General features: G+C 40.9%; 1 protein-coding gene across 1 annotated transcript in view; it reads right to left on the bottom strand.

The window, feature by feature from the left end:
- LOC140229203 (cysteine-rich protein 1-like) overlaps positions 1-18,503 on the bottom strand; it is a 96,333-nt gene that overhangs the window by 61,242 nt on the left and 16,588 nt on the right. The window contains exon 2 of the mRNA XM_072309473.1: positions 7,187-7,287. Coding sequence (XP_072165574.1) covers positions 7,187-7,287 — 101 coding nt within the window. The remainder of the gene's footprint in view (positions 1-7,186; positions 7,288-18,503) is intronic.

Raw genomic sequence — 18,503 nt, forward strand, 5'->3', positions numbered from 1 at the left:
GATTCTTTAATTTTGGGGTTTTGTCTGTTTTGTACAAATACAGCATATATGCTATCACCCAAGTGATAACACGTGCCAAGTTTGGTGAAAATTTGACCATGCATTCTCAAGAAGAAGATGTAAAGGCCCATTTTTGGAACCTCCACACCCCCCCCCCCCCGCTGCAAGGGGGGCAACCCTGGATCTGACATGAACAAATTTGAATCTATGGTCATCAATATACTTACTCATGGTGTTAATTTTAGCTCTATCACTTCTAGTTCTAAAGAAGATTTTTTGAATTTTTTGAAAAGATTCCTCAAGGGGGGGGGGGGGGTGGGCCCCATAGGGCATCCAGGGGGAGCATGGAACAAACTGAGATCCTATACCCCTCTGGATGCTACCTGCCAAGTTTGAAACCCCTGGAAACCCCCCCCCCCCACAGCACCAAGAGGGGTACCCCTTTTCCTGCCATAAACACACTTGAAACTACAATCATCAATGTACCAACCCAGAGTTTTAACTTTGCTCCATCACTTCTGGTTCTACAGAATAAGGTTTTTATAATATTTTTTGATGGGGGGGGGGGGAGGGATTGGGGTTCCCTGGGGCCCATAGGGGAACATTGTGCCCACTTGAACAAATTCAGATCCTGTCCCCCTACGGATGCTACCTTTCACGTTTGGTGAAAATCCATCTTAGGGTTTTCAAGAAGAAGATGAAAATGTACAATTTAGGCCCCAATTTGGGCCTTCCCACCCTCCTCCCCTGGGCCCCAAGGGGGGCACCCCTGGATCTGCCATGAACAAACTTGAAACTACAGTCATCAATGTACTAGCTCATAGTAATAACTTAGCTATATCACTTCTGGTTTTAGAGAAGAAGATTTTTTAAGATTCCTTATTTTTTTTTTTTTTTTTGGGGGGGGGGGAGGGGTTGGGCCCCTCTGGGGGCCACCCAGGAAGGGCATGGTGCCCATTTGAACAAACTGAGATCCTAACCCCCTAGGAATGCTACCTGCCAAGTTTGGTGAAAACCCATTAAAAGGGCATTTTACCGGTTTTTTATTTTTTTATATGTTGTTCTTTTAATTCTAAAAGACCCAGCGGTGCAAACAGAACAAAAATTTCATAACGATTAAGTCCGTAATTTAATGTTAAAAATGGAACTTTTTAGGTGAGTATTATGCTAATGAGCTGACGAGCCCGGATGTTATGATGTCACAGGTGCTCTCACTATTACTGATTACAAGTGCTTGCATACGCGTGCGATAATTCGTATCGAGTAGCAGACGACGCTTAGGCCTAATTTAGCTAGCAGGCGGCGCTTGTGTACTGTTCTATCCATGTAGATATCTCAAATTTCACTTAACCAAATCGCACCAAAATTACAGGATATACTTCATAGCATATTTCAAAGTATTCTCTTATATTTGAACGAAATCAGTAATCGAGAAGTATCAATATTGATGCCGACTTTCAAGTCGTCACTCAAAAAAAAATCACTCTTCGCGAGAGATCTTGGCGAACGCAAGATGCACAATCTAGAACTGAAGTTAGCCGACTAGTACTGTGCGAACGGGGAATTTACGTGAGAACTAAACTCAAAAGTGTAATGATTTTTGCAACTTGTGTGATATAGGAACTACATTTTTCATTCAACTTACACTGTACCACAAATAATTTGTAAATTTATTTATTGCCCCCGATTACTTGAAAGATTTGTCTCATGATATTAAATGGCTAACTTCAGTCTGTGCGTGCGCAGCAGATAGACACTCTAGGTAGGGCCTGGCCGCAATCACTCATGTTTGCACAGTCGTAGAGCAGATTATTTTTAGCGACGCCGACAGGAAAGTCGACATCTACACTTACACTTCCCGACATGTGATTTGTTTCCAATTAATGTGAGCTGTTGGATATGAATCATAAAGTACTTCCTGTGAGTTTGGTGCCATTTGGCAAGGTGAATTTTGAGATATCTACATGGATACGGAAGTACGCTACCACAACACCTACATCAGCGCTGGGATCGCGAAGCGACGACACTGTGTTAGAATCTACGTGGTCAGGCCACTCTTCCGAGATATGGATCCTACTAGGCCTACTGAAACAAACTGTTAGATCTAACATTAGTCCAGTGATGCCAAGTTCAAAACAATTTTATGAGTGAGATTTTTATGACTCGGCATCTCGGCATGCTAATATACGCGCGAGCGAGGGTGTGGGAGGGGTCTCCCCCCCTCCCTGTGGCCTCCCACGGTAGGGAGCTTTTTCAATTTTTAGCTCTTAATGGTGCGATCAGGTGCATACTTAAGTGACTATTTTTTACTTATTTTGAAAGACAAAAGGGAAATATACCTTCATTTGCAACTATCACTTTAATCTTTTGAGCTATGCTCATTATTATAGGCCCAAGTTGTAGACTTCGCCCGATGCGTGAGAAAAATGGGTGTCATGCGTGAGATCATGAGATGGCCCCTAAATGCTTGAGTCTCGCGCAGAATGCGTGAGACTTGGTAGCTCTGTTAGTCCTTGGTGTAAAGAACACCACTATGAGATTTACTCGACTACAGAACATCGGAAATCCATAAAGCAGATACCTTACCTGAAAAATTCAGCACAGGAACAACAGTGCCTGCAGGACAAGGGTCCAGATCTAGATCTGGGGTCTGGACTTTCGTCTGGACTTTCTTCAAGTTCTGACAGCAGGGTTTGTAACGTTTACACTGTGCCTTAGCGCTGTGCACATAGGGCCTACAGCTGCAATGTCGACGGACGGTGAGTGAGTGTAGGGCCTATACTCATCAAAACTTGGACTGCCACGTAGAACCTACTCCTTGACTGCTCAGTAGTCCTAGTCCTGGTTCTAGTATTTCAGAGTCTATGTGTACTGGGTACTGTTTTCATCTCACTAAGCGTAAATCGTGCGTGCCGTTGAAGAGAGTCTATCTACATTTGGATTTTCGAGATTCACTCAGCCCTCATCTACGTTAGATAGTTTGAACTGGCGAACCATCGCTCGATCATGATCATCAATGCGTAACGTTACTTACACACGGTCTTCTATGGGCAGCACGTTCGGATAACGATGCCAATTTCATTTTGCATATCTGGAATTTCCCCACAAGTTTTATCTAAATAAAAAGCTGTTGAAGAGCTTGCTTTTAAAGATTAATAGATATTGTTTAACATATTTATTATAGCTCCATATTGCAATTATACTAAATAACAGCTTTTGGAGTGCTTCGTGTGAGATTTCATCAGTAAATTGGCATTATGTAGTTCGTCTTGCTAATGTCGGGGTGCGTTTTTTTTTAAGACGGCACAGATTGGGGCATGGCGCGTGTTAAACCTATGGGAAAAACGTTGGGTTAGGGTTTTTGGTTATGGTTAGGGTTAGGGTTAGGGTTAGGGTTGGGGTTAGGGTTAGGGTTAGGGTTAGGGTTTGATGGTTAGGGTTAGGATTAGGATTAGGGTTAAGTTTAGGAATAGGGTCCCCGATAGATTTTTAGTTTCCCCAATCTGTGCCGTCTAAAAAAAACACGCTGTCGGGGTTGTGCACAAAGAGCACCTGTGACGTAGGCCCAATTGCGTGGATCGTTCCATGGCTTGCTCGTTTTCATTTTTTTCAAAAAATCATTACAGGCTTATCCTGGGTTTTACAATCCTCTCTTTCCAGTAGTAGGCATCAAAAAATGTAGATTAGAATTATCAGACAATTAGAAAATGTCAGTACAGTTTTCTTTTAAGAGGTTTTCAAGAAGAAGATGAAAATGTAAAAAGTTTACGCATGACGGATGCCGGACACAGGACGAAGAACGATAGCAAATATAGCTCACTTGAGCCTTTGGCTCAGGTGAGCTAAAAAGGGGACCAAGAATTGACCCCTGTGGTACACCTAATTTGATAGTTGAAGGATTTTCTTGTAGAGGGAGACAAAGTGAAGTAAATCGCACCTGAACCTTCACCCCTCTGAATATTATCTTTCTTTCATTTAATATGCCTTGTCTGCCTTGGACTACTTAACATAACAATGTCGGAATTTCGGAGCTTGGGTATTTGTTCCATGTTCATTGTGTCACTGCCGGCAACCAGGGACAGCCTGGTGGTAGTGTTGCTGCCCGGAAAGCAGTAGATGACAGGTTCGAGTCCCACTGGTTCCTTTTTTCCGACATGTTTGTTAATTTACAGATCAGCAGTTGTGATCTTAACAAATTTAATTTGTAGAGGGAGACAAAGTGAAGAACATCGCACCTGAACCTTCACCCCTCTGAATAATATCTTTCTTTCATCATGACTATTGTTAGCTTTAGCAGCTTTGAGAAATTTATCACGTTCCGTCATCAGATGACAACCTCATCCATGGATATGGACGTGGTCTTTTTTTTTCTTTTCCGCTTTTTACTCAAAGGTATGTGCTTGTAGATAACACTACTGAAAAGAGTCAACCACATATCCCATGCGTTATTGTCATTTATATCTTTTATGACCTCCCATCTGGATGGAACACTTCTCAAATCAGTATGAAATTCCTCCTCATTGATTTTTGAACATGCAAAATTCTGCATATTCAGATTTTTTATGCACCTTTGCACTGAAGTCTCAAATTGCGCACACCAAACAATGATCACTAATGCTAGTCTCCAATATTCCCCATTTGCTGTAAAGTTCTTTGTCTGATACAAATATCAAGTCAATTAAAGTAGAAGTAGTGTTTGTAACTCTTGTGGCAGTATCAATTAACTGACTTAGTCTGTACATATTTCTATAAAACATAACTTTTTCAGCACTCACATCATATTGGTGTGGCATACAATTACAATTGAAATCACCTAATATAATACAACTCATATGTTCCGCGAGAGCAGAGCCCAAATTCGCTGAAGAAATCAATGTGAGAATTTGGAGGTCTGTAAGATTCCCCAACAAGGATGGAAGGCTTATTTGGATAAATAAAACCAAAGGCATTCTAAAGTAGATGAATCTTATTCTATAACTGAATCTTTTGGAAATATAAACAGCCACACCACCACCATGTCTTGTACGGTCTTTACTTAATAGCATGTTGGTGTCTTTACTTAAAGTGAAAACAAAGTTCTGGTAAGGGCTTGAGAACCCGTCTGGCACCATTTCATATTTGCTTGCAATATATCGAAAGAGTCTACAAAGAAACTTACCTGGCTGACGCGGTTTGCCGGAATGATGAATCGTTTTGGAGTATTTTGAGAAAAATAACAAGAGACCCGCGGGTCTAGCGCTCACCTGAGTATGGCAAGTTCACCTTTCACGCAGTCACTACTGGTAATCTAAATTATTCACAGCTCTACCAAAATTTGACCAGGCATTCTCAAGTAGAAGATGAAAATGTACAATAAGGGCCCAAATCTTTAAAAATTTCCTTAATTTGGGGGATTGGGGCCCCCTGGGGCCCTCTGGGTGAGGCATGATGCCCATTTTGATAAATTGAGATTTTGACCCCCTAGGGATGCTACCTGCCAAGTTTGACGAAAATCCATCATGAGGTTTTCAGGAAGAAGATGAAAATGTACAATTCAGGCCCCCATTTGGACCTTCCCAACCCCGCCCCCAAGAGGGGCACCCCTGGATCTGCTATGAACAAACTTGAAACTACAGTCATTAATGTACTCACTCATAGTATTATCTTAGCTCTATAACTTCTGATTCTAGAGAAGATTTTTAAAGATTCCTTCATTTTGGGGGTTTGGGCCCCCCTGGGGCCCCCTGGGGGCCCCGTGGGTGGGGCATGGTGCCCATTTTAACAAATTGAGATCCTAACCCCCTAGGGATGCTACCTGCCAAGTTTGGTGAAAATGGGTCATGGGGTTCTCAAGAAGAAGATAAAAATGTACAATTTAGGCCCCATTAGGACCCCTCCCCACCCCCTCCCCTGGGTCCCATGGGGGGCACCCCTGATTCTGCCATGAACAAACTTGAAACTACAGTCATCACTGTACTAACTCAAAGCATTAACTTAGATCTATCACTTCTGGTTCTAGAGAAGAAGATTTTTACAGATTCCTTAATTTTGGGGGGTTGGGCCCCCTGGGGGCCCCCTGGGTGGTGCATGGTGCCCATTTTAACAAATTGACTTCCTAACCCCCTAGGGATGCTACCTGCCAAGTTTGATGAAAATCGGTCTTGGGGTTTTTAAGAAGAAGATGAAAACGTAAAAAGTTTACGCATGACGCACGCCGGACGCCGGACGAAGGGGCGATCGCAATAGCTCACTTGAGCCTTTGGCTCAGGTGAGCTAATAAAAGTCGGTACACCGACTTATATTCCAGAAGGCTCCAGACTAACTCGGTCTCAGGGAAAACTCGACCCTATTTCAGACAATTTACACACAGTTCGTGATCGCCATGTTCATCAGTACTCTATAATACTACGGGTACCAAACGAGGCCTTACTGAGCAGACAGGAAAGTGCGTGCTAATCCTGTACAAAACAAATGGACAGCGCGCTGTCCTCAAGCCTACTAGTACACGCACATCACCTCAGTTGCTGAGACGCGCGGTCTTTGAAGTTTTTGTTGTTGTTTATCAAGCGTCTTTGGCTGTTTTTAGAGGTGCTTGAGAGGCGCACACTAATTTTGCATGCGCGCCAAAGAGGTTTTTGATGCGCGCTTTGTAACAACTCGGACCATTACTGCGAGTAGCCAGAACGCTACAATGTAGTTTATACAGGCCGCTCCCATACGCATAGTACACCACACTGTACAATCCAGAGGGACAACCAATACCACTCATCCCGCCGTCAAGCAAAGCGAGGCCGAGTTATCCCCGAGTCCGAGTCTCGCCTGACCCCGTTCGGGTAAGTTCTGAGACTGAACTTTTTTGGTTAATATTTCCCATTTTCATCGTTACCCATCGAATATCTTGTTATTACAGCATTATTCCGCACATTTCCTAGGCATGCGTTCACATTTTGGAGCAAAATTTGAGAACTTTTGCAGGCGTACCAGAACTTTTTTTAGGCTTTAATAGCATCTTGGTGACAAAGATATGGGCTATCCAGCCATCTTCTCAGATGGAAATGAACAAACACAAAAACAAGCAAACAATGAGCCCATCAAGCAGCATTTATATTGGCTTCATCCTGTCAAGAGGGAACAAGTGCAATGGAAACTTATAAGATGAACAAAGAGAACAAGAGAGGAAGATGGGAAGAGTGTTCAGATGACATACCTCTAGCTGTTCTCCAGCATTCAGTCTTTTGTTACAGGCCTCATTGGTACAGGTGAAACAAGTCTTGTGCCAGTCATGACCCAGGGCTACCAGTTTCTCAGCTTGTGATGTGGACAAAAAATTTAAAGACAGAAATCACACAGGATATAAACCCCCCCCCCAAAAAAAAAAAAAAAAAAAAAATGCACACACACACAAAAAAAAAAAAAAAAAAAATAAAGTCACACTTTGAAATGCTTTTGATTAACACTGGGACCTGATCATCATCACTATATATGAGAAACAAAAAGAAATGAATGAAATAGAAATAGAAATAGAATAGAAATACAATCTCATTGATTGTGATAAGCCTATATAACATTATATGTATCACAAAATCAAAATGTATGTTTAGGTTCATTATACAGTATCTTGCATTTAGTACATTTGAAGAGTTTAAAATTTTTTTTCTTTCAACTTGACATACTTGAGATTGATACAGAAAAAGAAAGAAAACAATGAATATGTGTGATAGTTTCAGTAACATCTTCAAAAATATCCCGTTATGGAAAGAGTGCAGAATCATTGAATGGGTTTTGATTTTCTCTATTTGATGATGTTACTTAAACTAGAAATGTCGCTATGGCGACTGTTATGCCTCCGCCATATGCATGGTTCTTCTAATAGGTCTATAGTACAATGTCTTGACAATGTGTGATGACAATTTCACATGTAATTGGCAAAATATCAAAATAACAGGTTTGTCACAAATGTGTTGAATGTTCACTTTCCTTGAACTAGGCTTAATTGGATGAACAACTATATATAAGTGAGCTTGTATTTGCGGAATTGAGGAATTTTACTGGACTTTTGACCCTTTTATAAATTAATGCATTGAGCAATTTTCAAGGTATGGAGCAAGTGTAATTTCAGTATTAGATAGTAAGATTTTAGCATTCTAACCCAGCCTTTGACCTTTACCTTTGACCCTATAACCCTAAAATTCCCAAGAAAATCACTGTCAGGTAGAACATGCATAAATATGTACTAAGTTTCATGATGATACCTTGAGTTAATTTGGAAATATGGAACTGAAGTGAAATTTAGCACTTTCACTTGACCCTTTGACCTTTGAGCAAGCGACTTCGAAGAGAATCTCTATTGTAATTCATGTGTATATACAGGGCTCGACACTAACGGTGGCCCGGGGCCACCAAAAATGCATGTCGGGCCACCAAAATTTAAGAAATGAAGAATTTGGTGGCCTGATCGGGCCACCAAAAAAGGTCGGATGTTTGCCTTTGGGCCACCAAAAATAAAAGTTAGTGTGGAGCCCTGGTATATATATATATATATATATATATATATATATATATAAGTTTCAAGAAAAATCCTGCAGGCATTGCATAAATATGAGAGAAATAGTGAAAAAAATGGAGTTGACCATGACCTTTGACCAATAACTCCCAAATTCCCTAGATAATCACTGCCAGTCAGTACATGCATATGTACCATTAAAGTTTCATGAAGATACCAAGAACCATTTGTGAAATATGCAGGAAAAAAGTGAAATTTTAACGATTTCACTTGACCCTTGACCTCATGACCCGAAACTCTCTCTTGAGAAATCTTTATTTGGTAGTACATGTAAAAACCAAGTTTCAATGAAATACCTTCAGGCATTGCATAGGAAGGGGGATATAGTAAAATTTTGAGCAATTGACCTTGACCTTTTGACCTTTGATCTTGAGCATGTGCACCCAGATGTTGATAGGCACAACTTTGCCTAGTTGTACATATACATGCCAAGTTTCATTAGTATTCCTGAAACGTATCTTTAGTTACACTGTCCACAGAATTGATGGACAGAATGACGGATGGACGAATGGACGGACGGACAGACGATCCGAAAACATGCTGTGAAACACAATATTTTCGCGGCATGAAATTTTTTGCGAATTGGAGCTGATGGCCTGTTTAGAGGCATGAAATTTTCGCGAATTGCCTCCAACTTTCATGTGCATTCTAATTTTGCAAATCTTGGGTCTCACGAAATTCGCAGAATTAAAATGCACACGAGCATTCCTCGTTTTACAGTAATGCCTCCGGCGACATATGTGTGTGTGTGTCATAGGGGGTAGACCTGTGTTGCAATCTTGCCTGCAAATCCATCGTAATCCACCACCAAAATTATCCTTTTTTGGTCAATATCCACCTGATATTGGATATTTACCATCCTTTCAACTTACTGGATGTTTCATTTATTAGGTGATCCGAGTATCCTCTCGGATCACCTTCTGTATCTGTACTGATTCTTTAATCTTCTTCTTCTTTATTTGTTTCTTTATTTCTCCTCAAAAGTTGTGCAGAGGTTAGCTCAGAAAGTCCTCTGCCTATCAATTTCAAAATCATACCATGTATGTATCATGTCACAAAGATGACAGATCTAATGTATCATAGTGATCAGTCGACCGTGACGTCAAGATGACGTCATTATATGAAAACACATTTTCATTCATATCTCATTAATGGAATGCAAATTTTCAATGAAATTTACGTCACATGTATTTCAAGTCAAGCGCATTCTACTCATATTATCAAAATTCATATTTATTATTAAAACGTGCGCGTACGCGCGCGTTGAAATATTTGTATGCTCCAATTGAGCTCAAAATATTTTTGCACACGTTTCAGACCATTTGGAGCGTTTTTTGAAAAATTGAAAAAAACGGACGGACGCGTACGCGCGCGCACATATACGCACGCACAGCTCATATGCAACAGAAATTTCCCGTTTTTTCACATTTATCAGATGCCTGAAATGTCAAGGAATTTTTCTACCAAGTTTCAAGTCAATGCAACTCAATATGACGTCATACGGGCCCGTCAAAGTTGAAATTCCGCGCGCGCGTCGATGGCGATATACAGTGCAACAATGCCAAAAAACCGCCAATTTTAAATCCGATTTTACTCGTCAGGATGGACGGTGACCCCCCATTTTCTTTACATATTTTGAAAGCTGATGAGTTGTACATATCATTTCATGGGTTGGCGATACTTAAATAATGGTTAAAAGATATCAAATTTCTTAATAAAGTAAAAAGAGTAAATTTTCAAAATGACGTCATCAAATTTCAAGTTCACTCGAGCGTATCTCACTTATCCTTCGCCAATTTTCACCCAGTTTTCAGTATGTTGTAGCTTATTAAATGAACTTTCATATCTATAATAACAAAGTTTTGATTGGATGACGTCATCACCTCGTAAAAATGGATTGAAAGTATCCTTGTAAAATTTGACCAGTTTACGTGTTATCTCTATGGGAGTGCAGTTTTTCTGGAAATGAAAACTGACATGACTATCTTTATCGAGCACTAGCTCACTTATGCTTCGGTGAATTTCTCCCATATTTTAGTATGTTGTAGCTGAGACTTTGGGCTATCGTAAATGTGCCCTTCGTTTTTTCATACGGAGTCGGCATCATGCCCAAAAACTTGGTTGAAATTAAAGCTTATCTTCCATGTATTTTCATATTCCTTTCTTTCTGCAACTTTCTTTGCAATAACTCAAGAAAAACAAGCTCTATCAGCCCAATATTTTGCACATGTTTAGTTTATGTCACGTACATTATTTCATAAAATAACAACTACTTGATCGGGCACCTTCTTGGGTATGTAAATTAGGGTCAAAGGTCAAAAATGTTTCATCCTGTATCTTGGTGAATACATGTCTTATCTTTCCCATATTTTGCATACGTAAAGACCATGTTACAAGAATCATTTCACAAAATAACCACTTTTTGCTCAGACGCCATCTTGTCTGTGCAAAGTAGGGTCAAAGGTCATATGTACTTCTTTCTTTATCTTCACTATGACGTGTTATCTCTATGGGAGGGAATTTTTCTAGATGTGAAAATTGACATGATTGTCTTTATCGACGACTAGCTCAATTACCCTTCGGTGAATTTATTCCAGATTCTAGTATGTTGTAGCCAATGTAATACTCTTTAAGTTTTGTTCATCAAAGTTTTAATTGGATGATGTCTTCACCTCGTGAAAATAGATAAATGTAACCTTGTCAAATTTAACCAGTTTACGTGTTATCTCTATGGGAGGGAATTTTTCTGGAAATGAAAATTGACATGACGGTCTTTATCGAACACTAGCTCACTTACTCTTCTGTGAATTTCTCCCAGATTTTAATATGTTGTAGCTGAGACTTTGCGCTATCGTTTCTTTGCCCACTCTTTTTCATGCGACATCGAAATCACGTCGAAAAACTTCGCAAAAATTAGAGCTTAGCTTCGATGTATTTTCATGTTACTTTCTTTCTGCAACTTTCTTTGCAATAACTCAAGAAAGACATTCCCTATTACCCCCATATTTTGCACATGTTTAGTTCATGTCACGTACATTATTATAAGATAACAACTACTTGATCGAACACCATCTTGGGTAGGTAAATTAGGGTCAAAGGTCATAAATGTTTTATTCTGTATCTTCGTTATAGTGTATACTGAATTTGGTACCAAAGATGGCAGACCTGACTCTCTTTTCTAAATGAGAATTAAAACATGACACGGTCAATGTCATTAAACACAGATGAAACCTGTATGGTCATGCCTATTGCGATCAGGACTCGAATCATCGATTAAAAAAAAATCGGATCACCTAATTTGTCAGTGTTGACAAATTCCAAGTCTTTCATTTTAGCAATCTCTCAATCAGATGATTCATCCTTGGTTTTCTGCATCAATCATCTCACTGTTTGGCTGAATTCTATTCAGTCCCATCCATACGCCTCTGTGTCATATGCTGCCTGCCATGACACCCTTGTGTATTTGACTTCATCATGTTTGGGTTATGTGTGCTAGCAGCAGCTGTATACTATACTAACTAGCAACATATGTTGGATCCTGAGCCGCACAGCTGTGTCGAGTGTAAGGATGGAATGATTCTGTACCTGGAATATGACATCCTTCCCGTAAAATATCACCCTTTCTTCAGGACATTTCTCTGACAGGTACATTTGGTACACAGGTCACAGGAGGACACAGCCCACAATTATGTAATGTATTATTAATGCTTGTTTTCTGATATTGACCTTATTCATCAAGAAGTAAGCCTCTTAAATTTATGCTTTCATCCATTACATATGATCATGCCGAGAAAACCCAAATATCCATGTGGAATTTGTTCCAAGGCTGTTACTTGGAAGTCTTCTGGAGTTCAGTGTGAGGGCAAATGTGAAAAATGGTTCCATGCTGAATGTATGGGTCTGACTCACAGTGAATATACATCATTTGGTAATAGCTCTATAGTTTGGATATGCAATCACTGTGGAGCCCACAATATCAGTAATACCAACTTGGGAATTTCTGGCCTCTCAAGCACGGACTTCTCACCAAATTCTTTTGATGTGCTAGATAATAGCAATGTCGCCAAACACAGACACTCCAGCTCAAGTGATCCGAGGTCCCCTGGCTCACCTGTGCTTTCTTCATCCCCTCTTCATTCAAGACCAAAGAAAGCAAACAGCAAACCTCATCCTAGGGTGCTCAAGATACTTAATGTCAACTGCCAGAGCATTAGAGCAAAGAAGCATCATTTTGCCGTACTGACTCAGAAACACAATCCTGACATCATAGTTGGTACTGAATCCTGGCTTACTGAATCTATCAAGAATAGTGAAGTATTCCCCACGGACCAGTATAGCATACTCCGAAGGGATCGTCCAGATGACCCCCACGGGGGAGTATTTATTGCAACCAAACATGATCTCCTGGTAACCAGGGAACATGATCTTGAGACAGAATGTGAAATTCTGTGGTGCCGTATTGAAATGGCAGGATCCAAAACTCTCCACATTGCAGCATACTATAGACCACAGGAAGGAGATGAGCCCAGCCTTGTAGAGCTTGAAAGGTCCCTCTCCAGACTCGACAGGAAGCACTTAGTAATACTAGGAGGGGATTTCAATCTTCCTGGATGGAATTGGGAGAGCCTGCATGTTGAAGCCTGCAACTACCCCACCCTCCATCACTTCTTTGGAGACATCATAAATGACCATGGCCTCACTCAGCTTGTAAATGTGCCAACTAGACGAGACAATGTACTGGATTTGATGCTAACCAACAATCCTACCCTGATCAACGACACAAAGGTTGTACCAGGAATATCAGACCATGACTGCCCCATTGTCGAAGTTGATGTACGACCTCCCAGAAAACAACAAGCCCGCAGGAAGATTCCTGTCTACAGCAAGGCAGACTGGGACAGTTTTGAAGTACACATGGAACAAGTAGCCTCAGATATTATATCTAGAGCAGCTACCACATCAGTGAATGAATTGTGGCATCTCTTCAGAACTGGCATTGAGTCGGGAACTGACAAATTCATTCCTCATAAGATGCTGCGATCAAAACGAAACCTGCCTTGGATAAATGGGAAGATTAGGCAACTCATGAAGAAGAGAGACAGGCTACACAAGAAAGTCAACCATCACAGAAAAAGACACGAACCCATCCCAATGGCGACAGAGGAGGAGATTCGTAGATTGAAAAACCTCATCCAAGCTGAAACAAGAAGGGCATATTGGAGACACCTTGAATCAATCTTCACACCCGATGATGACTCCAACCAATATGATGGCATGAAAGAGTTTTGGAGATTCATAAAACACAACAGATCTGACTGTAGTGGAATTCCCCTATTGAAGACAGATGATCAGAATGTGACTGCTCCAAAAGCCAAAGCTGAAGTACTCAATGATCAGTTCAGGAAGGCTTTCACCACTGAAGCTGAACTACCCCCAAACCTTCTTCCTGATGTATCACCCTTCAACACCATGCCTGATATTAACATCACTATAGGAGGCATAGAAAAGATGCTGGGAAGGCTCAACACCAGGAAGGCCCCTGGACCTGATGGAATTCAAGCCCTAGTTCTCAAGAAGATGTCAAAGACCATAGCCCCAGCACTGTGCACTATCTTCAAGCTGTCATATCAGACAGGAGATGTACCTGAGGACTGGCATCTTGCTAACGTGGCTCCTGTGCACAAGAAAGGAGACAAAACAGACCCAGAAAACTACCGGCCAATATCACTTACATGCATTACCTGCAAAATGATGGAGCATATCATCGTAAGCAACATCATGAGCCATGCAAACAACAACAACATCCTCTACCCACTCCAACATGGCTTCAGGGCAAAGAAGTCTTGCGAACTCCAGCTCATCAGTTTCATCAGTGACCTGATGAACAACATGGAGGAGAACAAGCAAACAGATATCATCATCACAGACTTCAGCAGGGCCTTCGACAAAGTTGGACACAAAAGACTACTCCACAAGTTGCAGTACTACGGAGTAAGAGGCCATAACATCAGATGGATAACAAACTTCCTCACAAACAGAAGACAGCGAGTCGTCTTAGATGGAACTACCTCATCTGAAGTGGAAGTTGAATCTGGAGTCCCACAAGGATCAGTCCTTGGACCCTGTCTCTTCCTCTTCTATATCAATGACCTGCCCACAGACATGTCCACGTCAGTTAGGCTATTTGCAGACGATACCATCATGTATATGACCATCCAGTCAGATGAAGATGCCAGGCTCCTACAAGAAGACCTAGATAAACTCAGTAAATGGTCAAGTGACTGGCTGATGGAACTCAATCCCCGTAAATGCCACGCAATAACAGTCACCAGAAAGAGGACTAGACATCATCATCAATACACTCTGAATGGCATAGTCCTGGACACTGTCACATCTGCCAAATACTTGGGCATCACAATTGAAACCAACCTCAAATGGAACCAACACATCTCTAACATTTGCCAGAGGGCAAATAACACCCTGGCTTTCCTCCGACGTAATCTACGCATCCACTCAACCCAACTCAAGACGACAGCGTACCAGGCACTTGTGCGTCCTCTTGTTGAATATGGATGTTCAGTTTGGGATCCCTACACAACTGGATGCATACAACAGCTGGAAATGATCCAGAGACGCGCTGCACGATATGTACTAAACCGGTATCATAATACGTCAAGCGTGTCAGAAATGCTCAAACAACTTGGCTGGCCTTTACTTCAGAAAAGAAGAGAAGTCTCCAGGCTGACCATGTTGTACAAGATGCACAAATCACTGGTAGACTTCAACATGGACCACCACCACATCCACCCCATCACAAGACAAACAAGAACAGTTCATCCATATGGCTATCTGGTCCCCATCTCCAGGACAGAACAACACAAACAGTCCTTCTTTCCTCGCACAGTACGGCAGTGGAACAGCCTGCCCCAAGAGGTCATCCTGGCACCGTCTGTGGAGGTCTTCCGTCGTCGCCTGACGGAAGATGTGGAGTAAATCGAGCAACGGGTTTTTACTTGCACCATGTAAATAACGCACCTTGCATTCAGGTACTGCACACTCGAGTGCCCTTGTGATACGCACACACGCATGTAAATCTGCAAGAATCTTCAGGATTGAAGGAGGCAGAATATACAGAAGAAGAAGAAGAAGACACCTTGTGGCAGAGGCATAAAAACTTTGGAAACGGTGTTATCGGTCATTGCATTCAAACTCTTCTTTTTGCGTAAAAAATCGTTCGTGAAAAAAATGAGACAAATAGAGTCAAACCTGTCTATAGCGGCCACTCGAGGAAAACAACAAAATTAGCCACTACAGACAGGTGGCCACTATAGACAGGTCGGTGGCCATTTTGAATTTCAACACTTGCATTGTATAATAGCATGAAATAATGCATGTCATTCTATAAAGAAAGAGAGCAAATAAGTTCGTACGCACAGCTAAAAGTAAAACATACAGATTTTCTTTAAACAATTTATTTCTGTTTATTTTGTTGTTGTTGTTTTGCCTACATCCTCTAATCTGTTATTTTGAATTTTAAAGTACAGTACGCGCAATAGAAAACGCCCGACGAAAGTGCGTCCAAATTTCGTCCCAACGCTTTTAGCGTTATTGATTTCGCCTGGGACGTTTTCAACGCTTTTTGCGTCCAGACTTCATGGACGGATTTTGGACGAATTCAACGAATTCAACGAAATCCCCGAACGCTTTTCCGAAGCTGTGGACGCTTTCAACGCTTTCAATGCTTTCAACGCTTTCAACGCTTTCAACCCTTTGTACGCGCGATCACACACACAGCTACAGTGTATACAAAGTTAGCTCTGATCGCGAATCGCTAGCTCTTCTTTCGTCGAAGTTCTCTAGGTTTCCCGTCCATTTCTCTCATTTTCTCTCTTTTGCTTCCGTATCATTGTATCCCTTTCTTTTCAGAGTACAATCATACTTCTGAGAGTGTTTTTTTCTCATTTTTATTAAGTGATTACCCTGTTTGCCACAATTTGGGGTGAGTTTTTGTTCGAGTGTTTGTTGAGTTTTTCGATTGAACGATGTGTCGATTATCTTCGTGTGTGCGAGAATATCGTACCCACTCGTTTGTTTCCGTGTAAGTATTTTTACCGTAAAAGTGTCTTCATCGTTCGTCTTCACGCATCAGGTTTTCACCCTAGTTTTCCTCATCGTAGTTTTCCACATCCATTTTTTTTTTTCCGGTGCAAGATACTCTGTGTATTTTCTGCTACGGTAAAATGCCATCGTCGATATTTTTTGTGTATTCATCGTAGTTTTCCACCTCCATTTCATTTTTGTGTGCAAGATGTGTAGCTAGGTCTGCGATGTCTGAATCGTTTACAGATGTGTTTTGTGAGAGTATTAACCACGATGATTTTGAGGATTTTGAGGGTTTCGCTTTGGATGAGATTGACTGGAATGATAGTGATAATGATAATGATTCTACTATCTAGTGGTGTTGATATAAGAGCTCTTATGATGATGCAATTTATTTCGTGTGACCGACCATCATGACGTTGGCGATGACGAGTACGAAACGATGTATGTACAATGTAGGCCTGTATGATCTAAGACGAGAGTGACACTGACGACATGGCCTGGCCCTGGGGGCTGTTTTAGTGTTGCTCGCTCGATCGTGCACTGGAGTGGTCTAGAGACCTGCATTTTATTTTTTCACTTAATTGTATCCTTTTGCTTGTTCACTCTGGTTTACTGCTACCAAAATTTATGTCTCTGAAGAAACTCAACCAGAAGCTAGACAATATGTTTGCATCAGGTCCAAGTCTGTAAATTGCGATGTTCCTACTCCTATTGAACTCGAAATCCCATTTTCTTTGCTCTTTTTTCCACTGATAAATTATTTAGAACTGTACTGCATTTCTGATGAATTGCTTTTGCGTTATATCAAGAGCCTGCTGAGTAGGTGTTTCATTCTATCCTTTCAATTATCTTTCTATCACTTTCTTCTTTTGACCTTGGATGGAAAAAAAAACCCTATCTTGCCATGTAAAGACAGAACACATGCCATCATGAAATATCATGACATTACGAAAGTAATAAAAGAAATGGGTAAGCGATGAAAATTCTTGTTTGTAAAATCATAAATCAAAGGTGATTTCATATGAACCAGCTCTTTGAAATGTATTTATTTTGCCTATTGATACTTGCTTTGCAAGTATACATTTTCTCTCCCATGGACTTTGTGTCCCCCTTTTTTATGTGCTTTAATGATTATTATTCTAATTTGTTTTGTCAATATCATCATTATTACTGTATTAATATTACCATACTTTGATATGGTTAATTGCATTTGTTGATTGACTCTCACTTTCATTTTGTTGCATCCTCTTGGTACTTGTACAGATCCTTTCTAGGGCTTGCTGTTTGCTCACCCCCCCCCCCTTTGCTGTTGCTATTTCACGCTTTACCTTTCTTTATCTCTCTGTTGTTCCTTATCTTGTTTGATGTTGCCTCCATATTCATTCTTTTCCTTCAATGGTTGCCCCCTGGCCCTCATGGCGACCATTACTAACCTTCCCCTGCCTTTTGTCTGTCCATCCTCCTGCTCTAATCCCCCTCCCTTTACCTGTTGGGCTCCTTGCCCATGACTTCCTACCCTCTCCTTTTGTTTTCTTTGTTCCGTGTCCCTTTGTCCTGACTGTTCTTGTTGTGTGAAGTCGCTTTACATGTGTGTGGTTGCTTTTTCTGCCTATTTGCCATTTTGCTTCTGACGAAGATTCTGCTATAATCGAAAGCTTAGGTCCCTTTTGACTCTATCCTAAAAACATTCATGTACACTCCCAAAACTTGCTGGGCTAGTAATGAAAACTTCCATTATCTAGCAGGGGAGGGGGAATGCTTTCATTTTCTCAAGAGAGCTTTTGTGTGAGAGAATGAAAAACTTGATTGAGTGTTGCCAAGTTGTTTTCAAACTTCTTCATTTTATTTGATCTTAAGC

Source organism: Diadema setosum, chromosome 5 (assembly GCF_964275005.1).
Source record: "Diadema setosum chromosome 5, eeDiaSeto1, whole genome shotgun sequence".
Classification (NCBI taxonomy): Eukaryota; Metazoa; Echinodermata; class Echinoidea; order Diadematoida; family Diadematidae; genus Diadema; species Diadema setosum.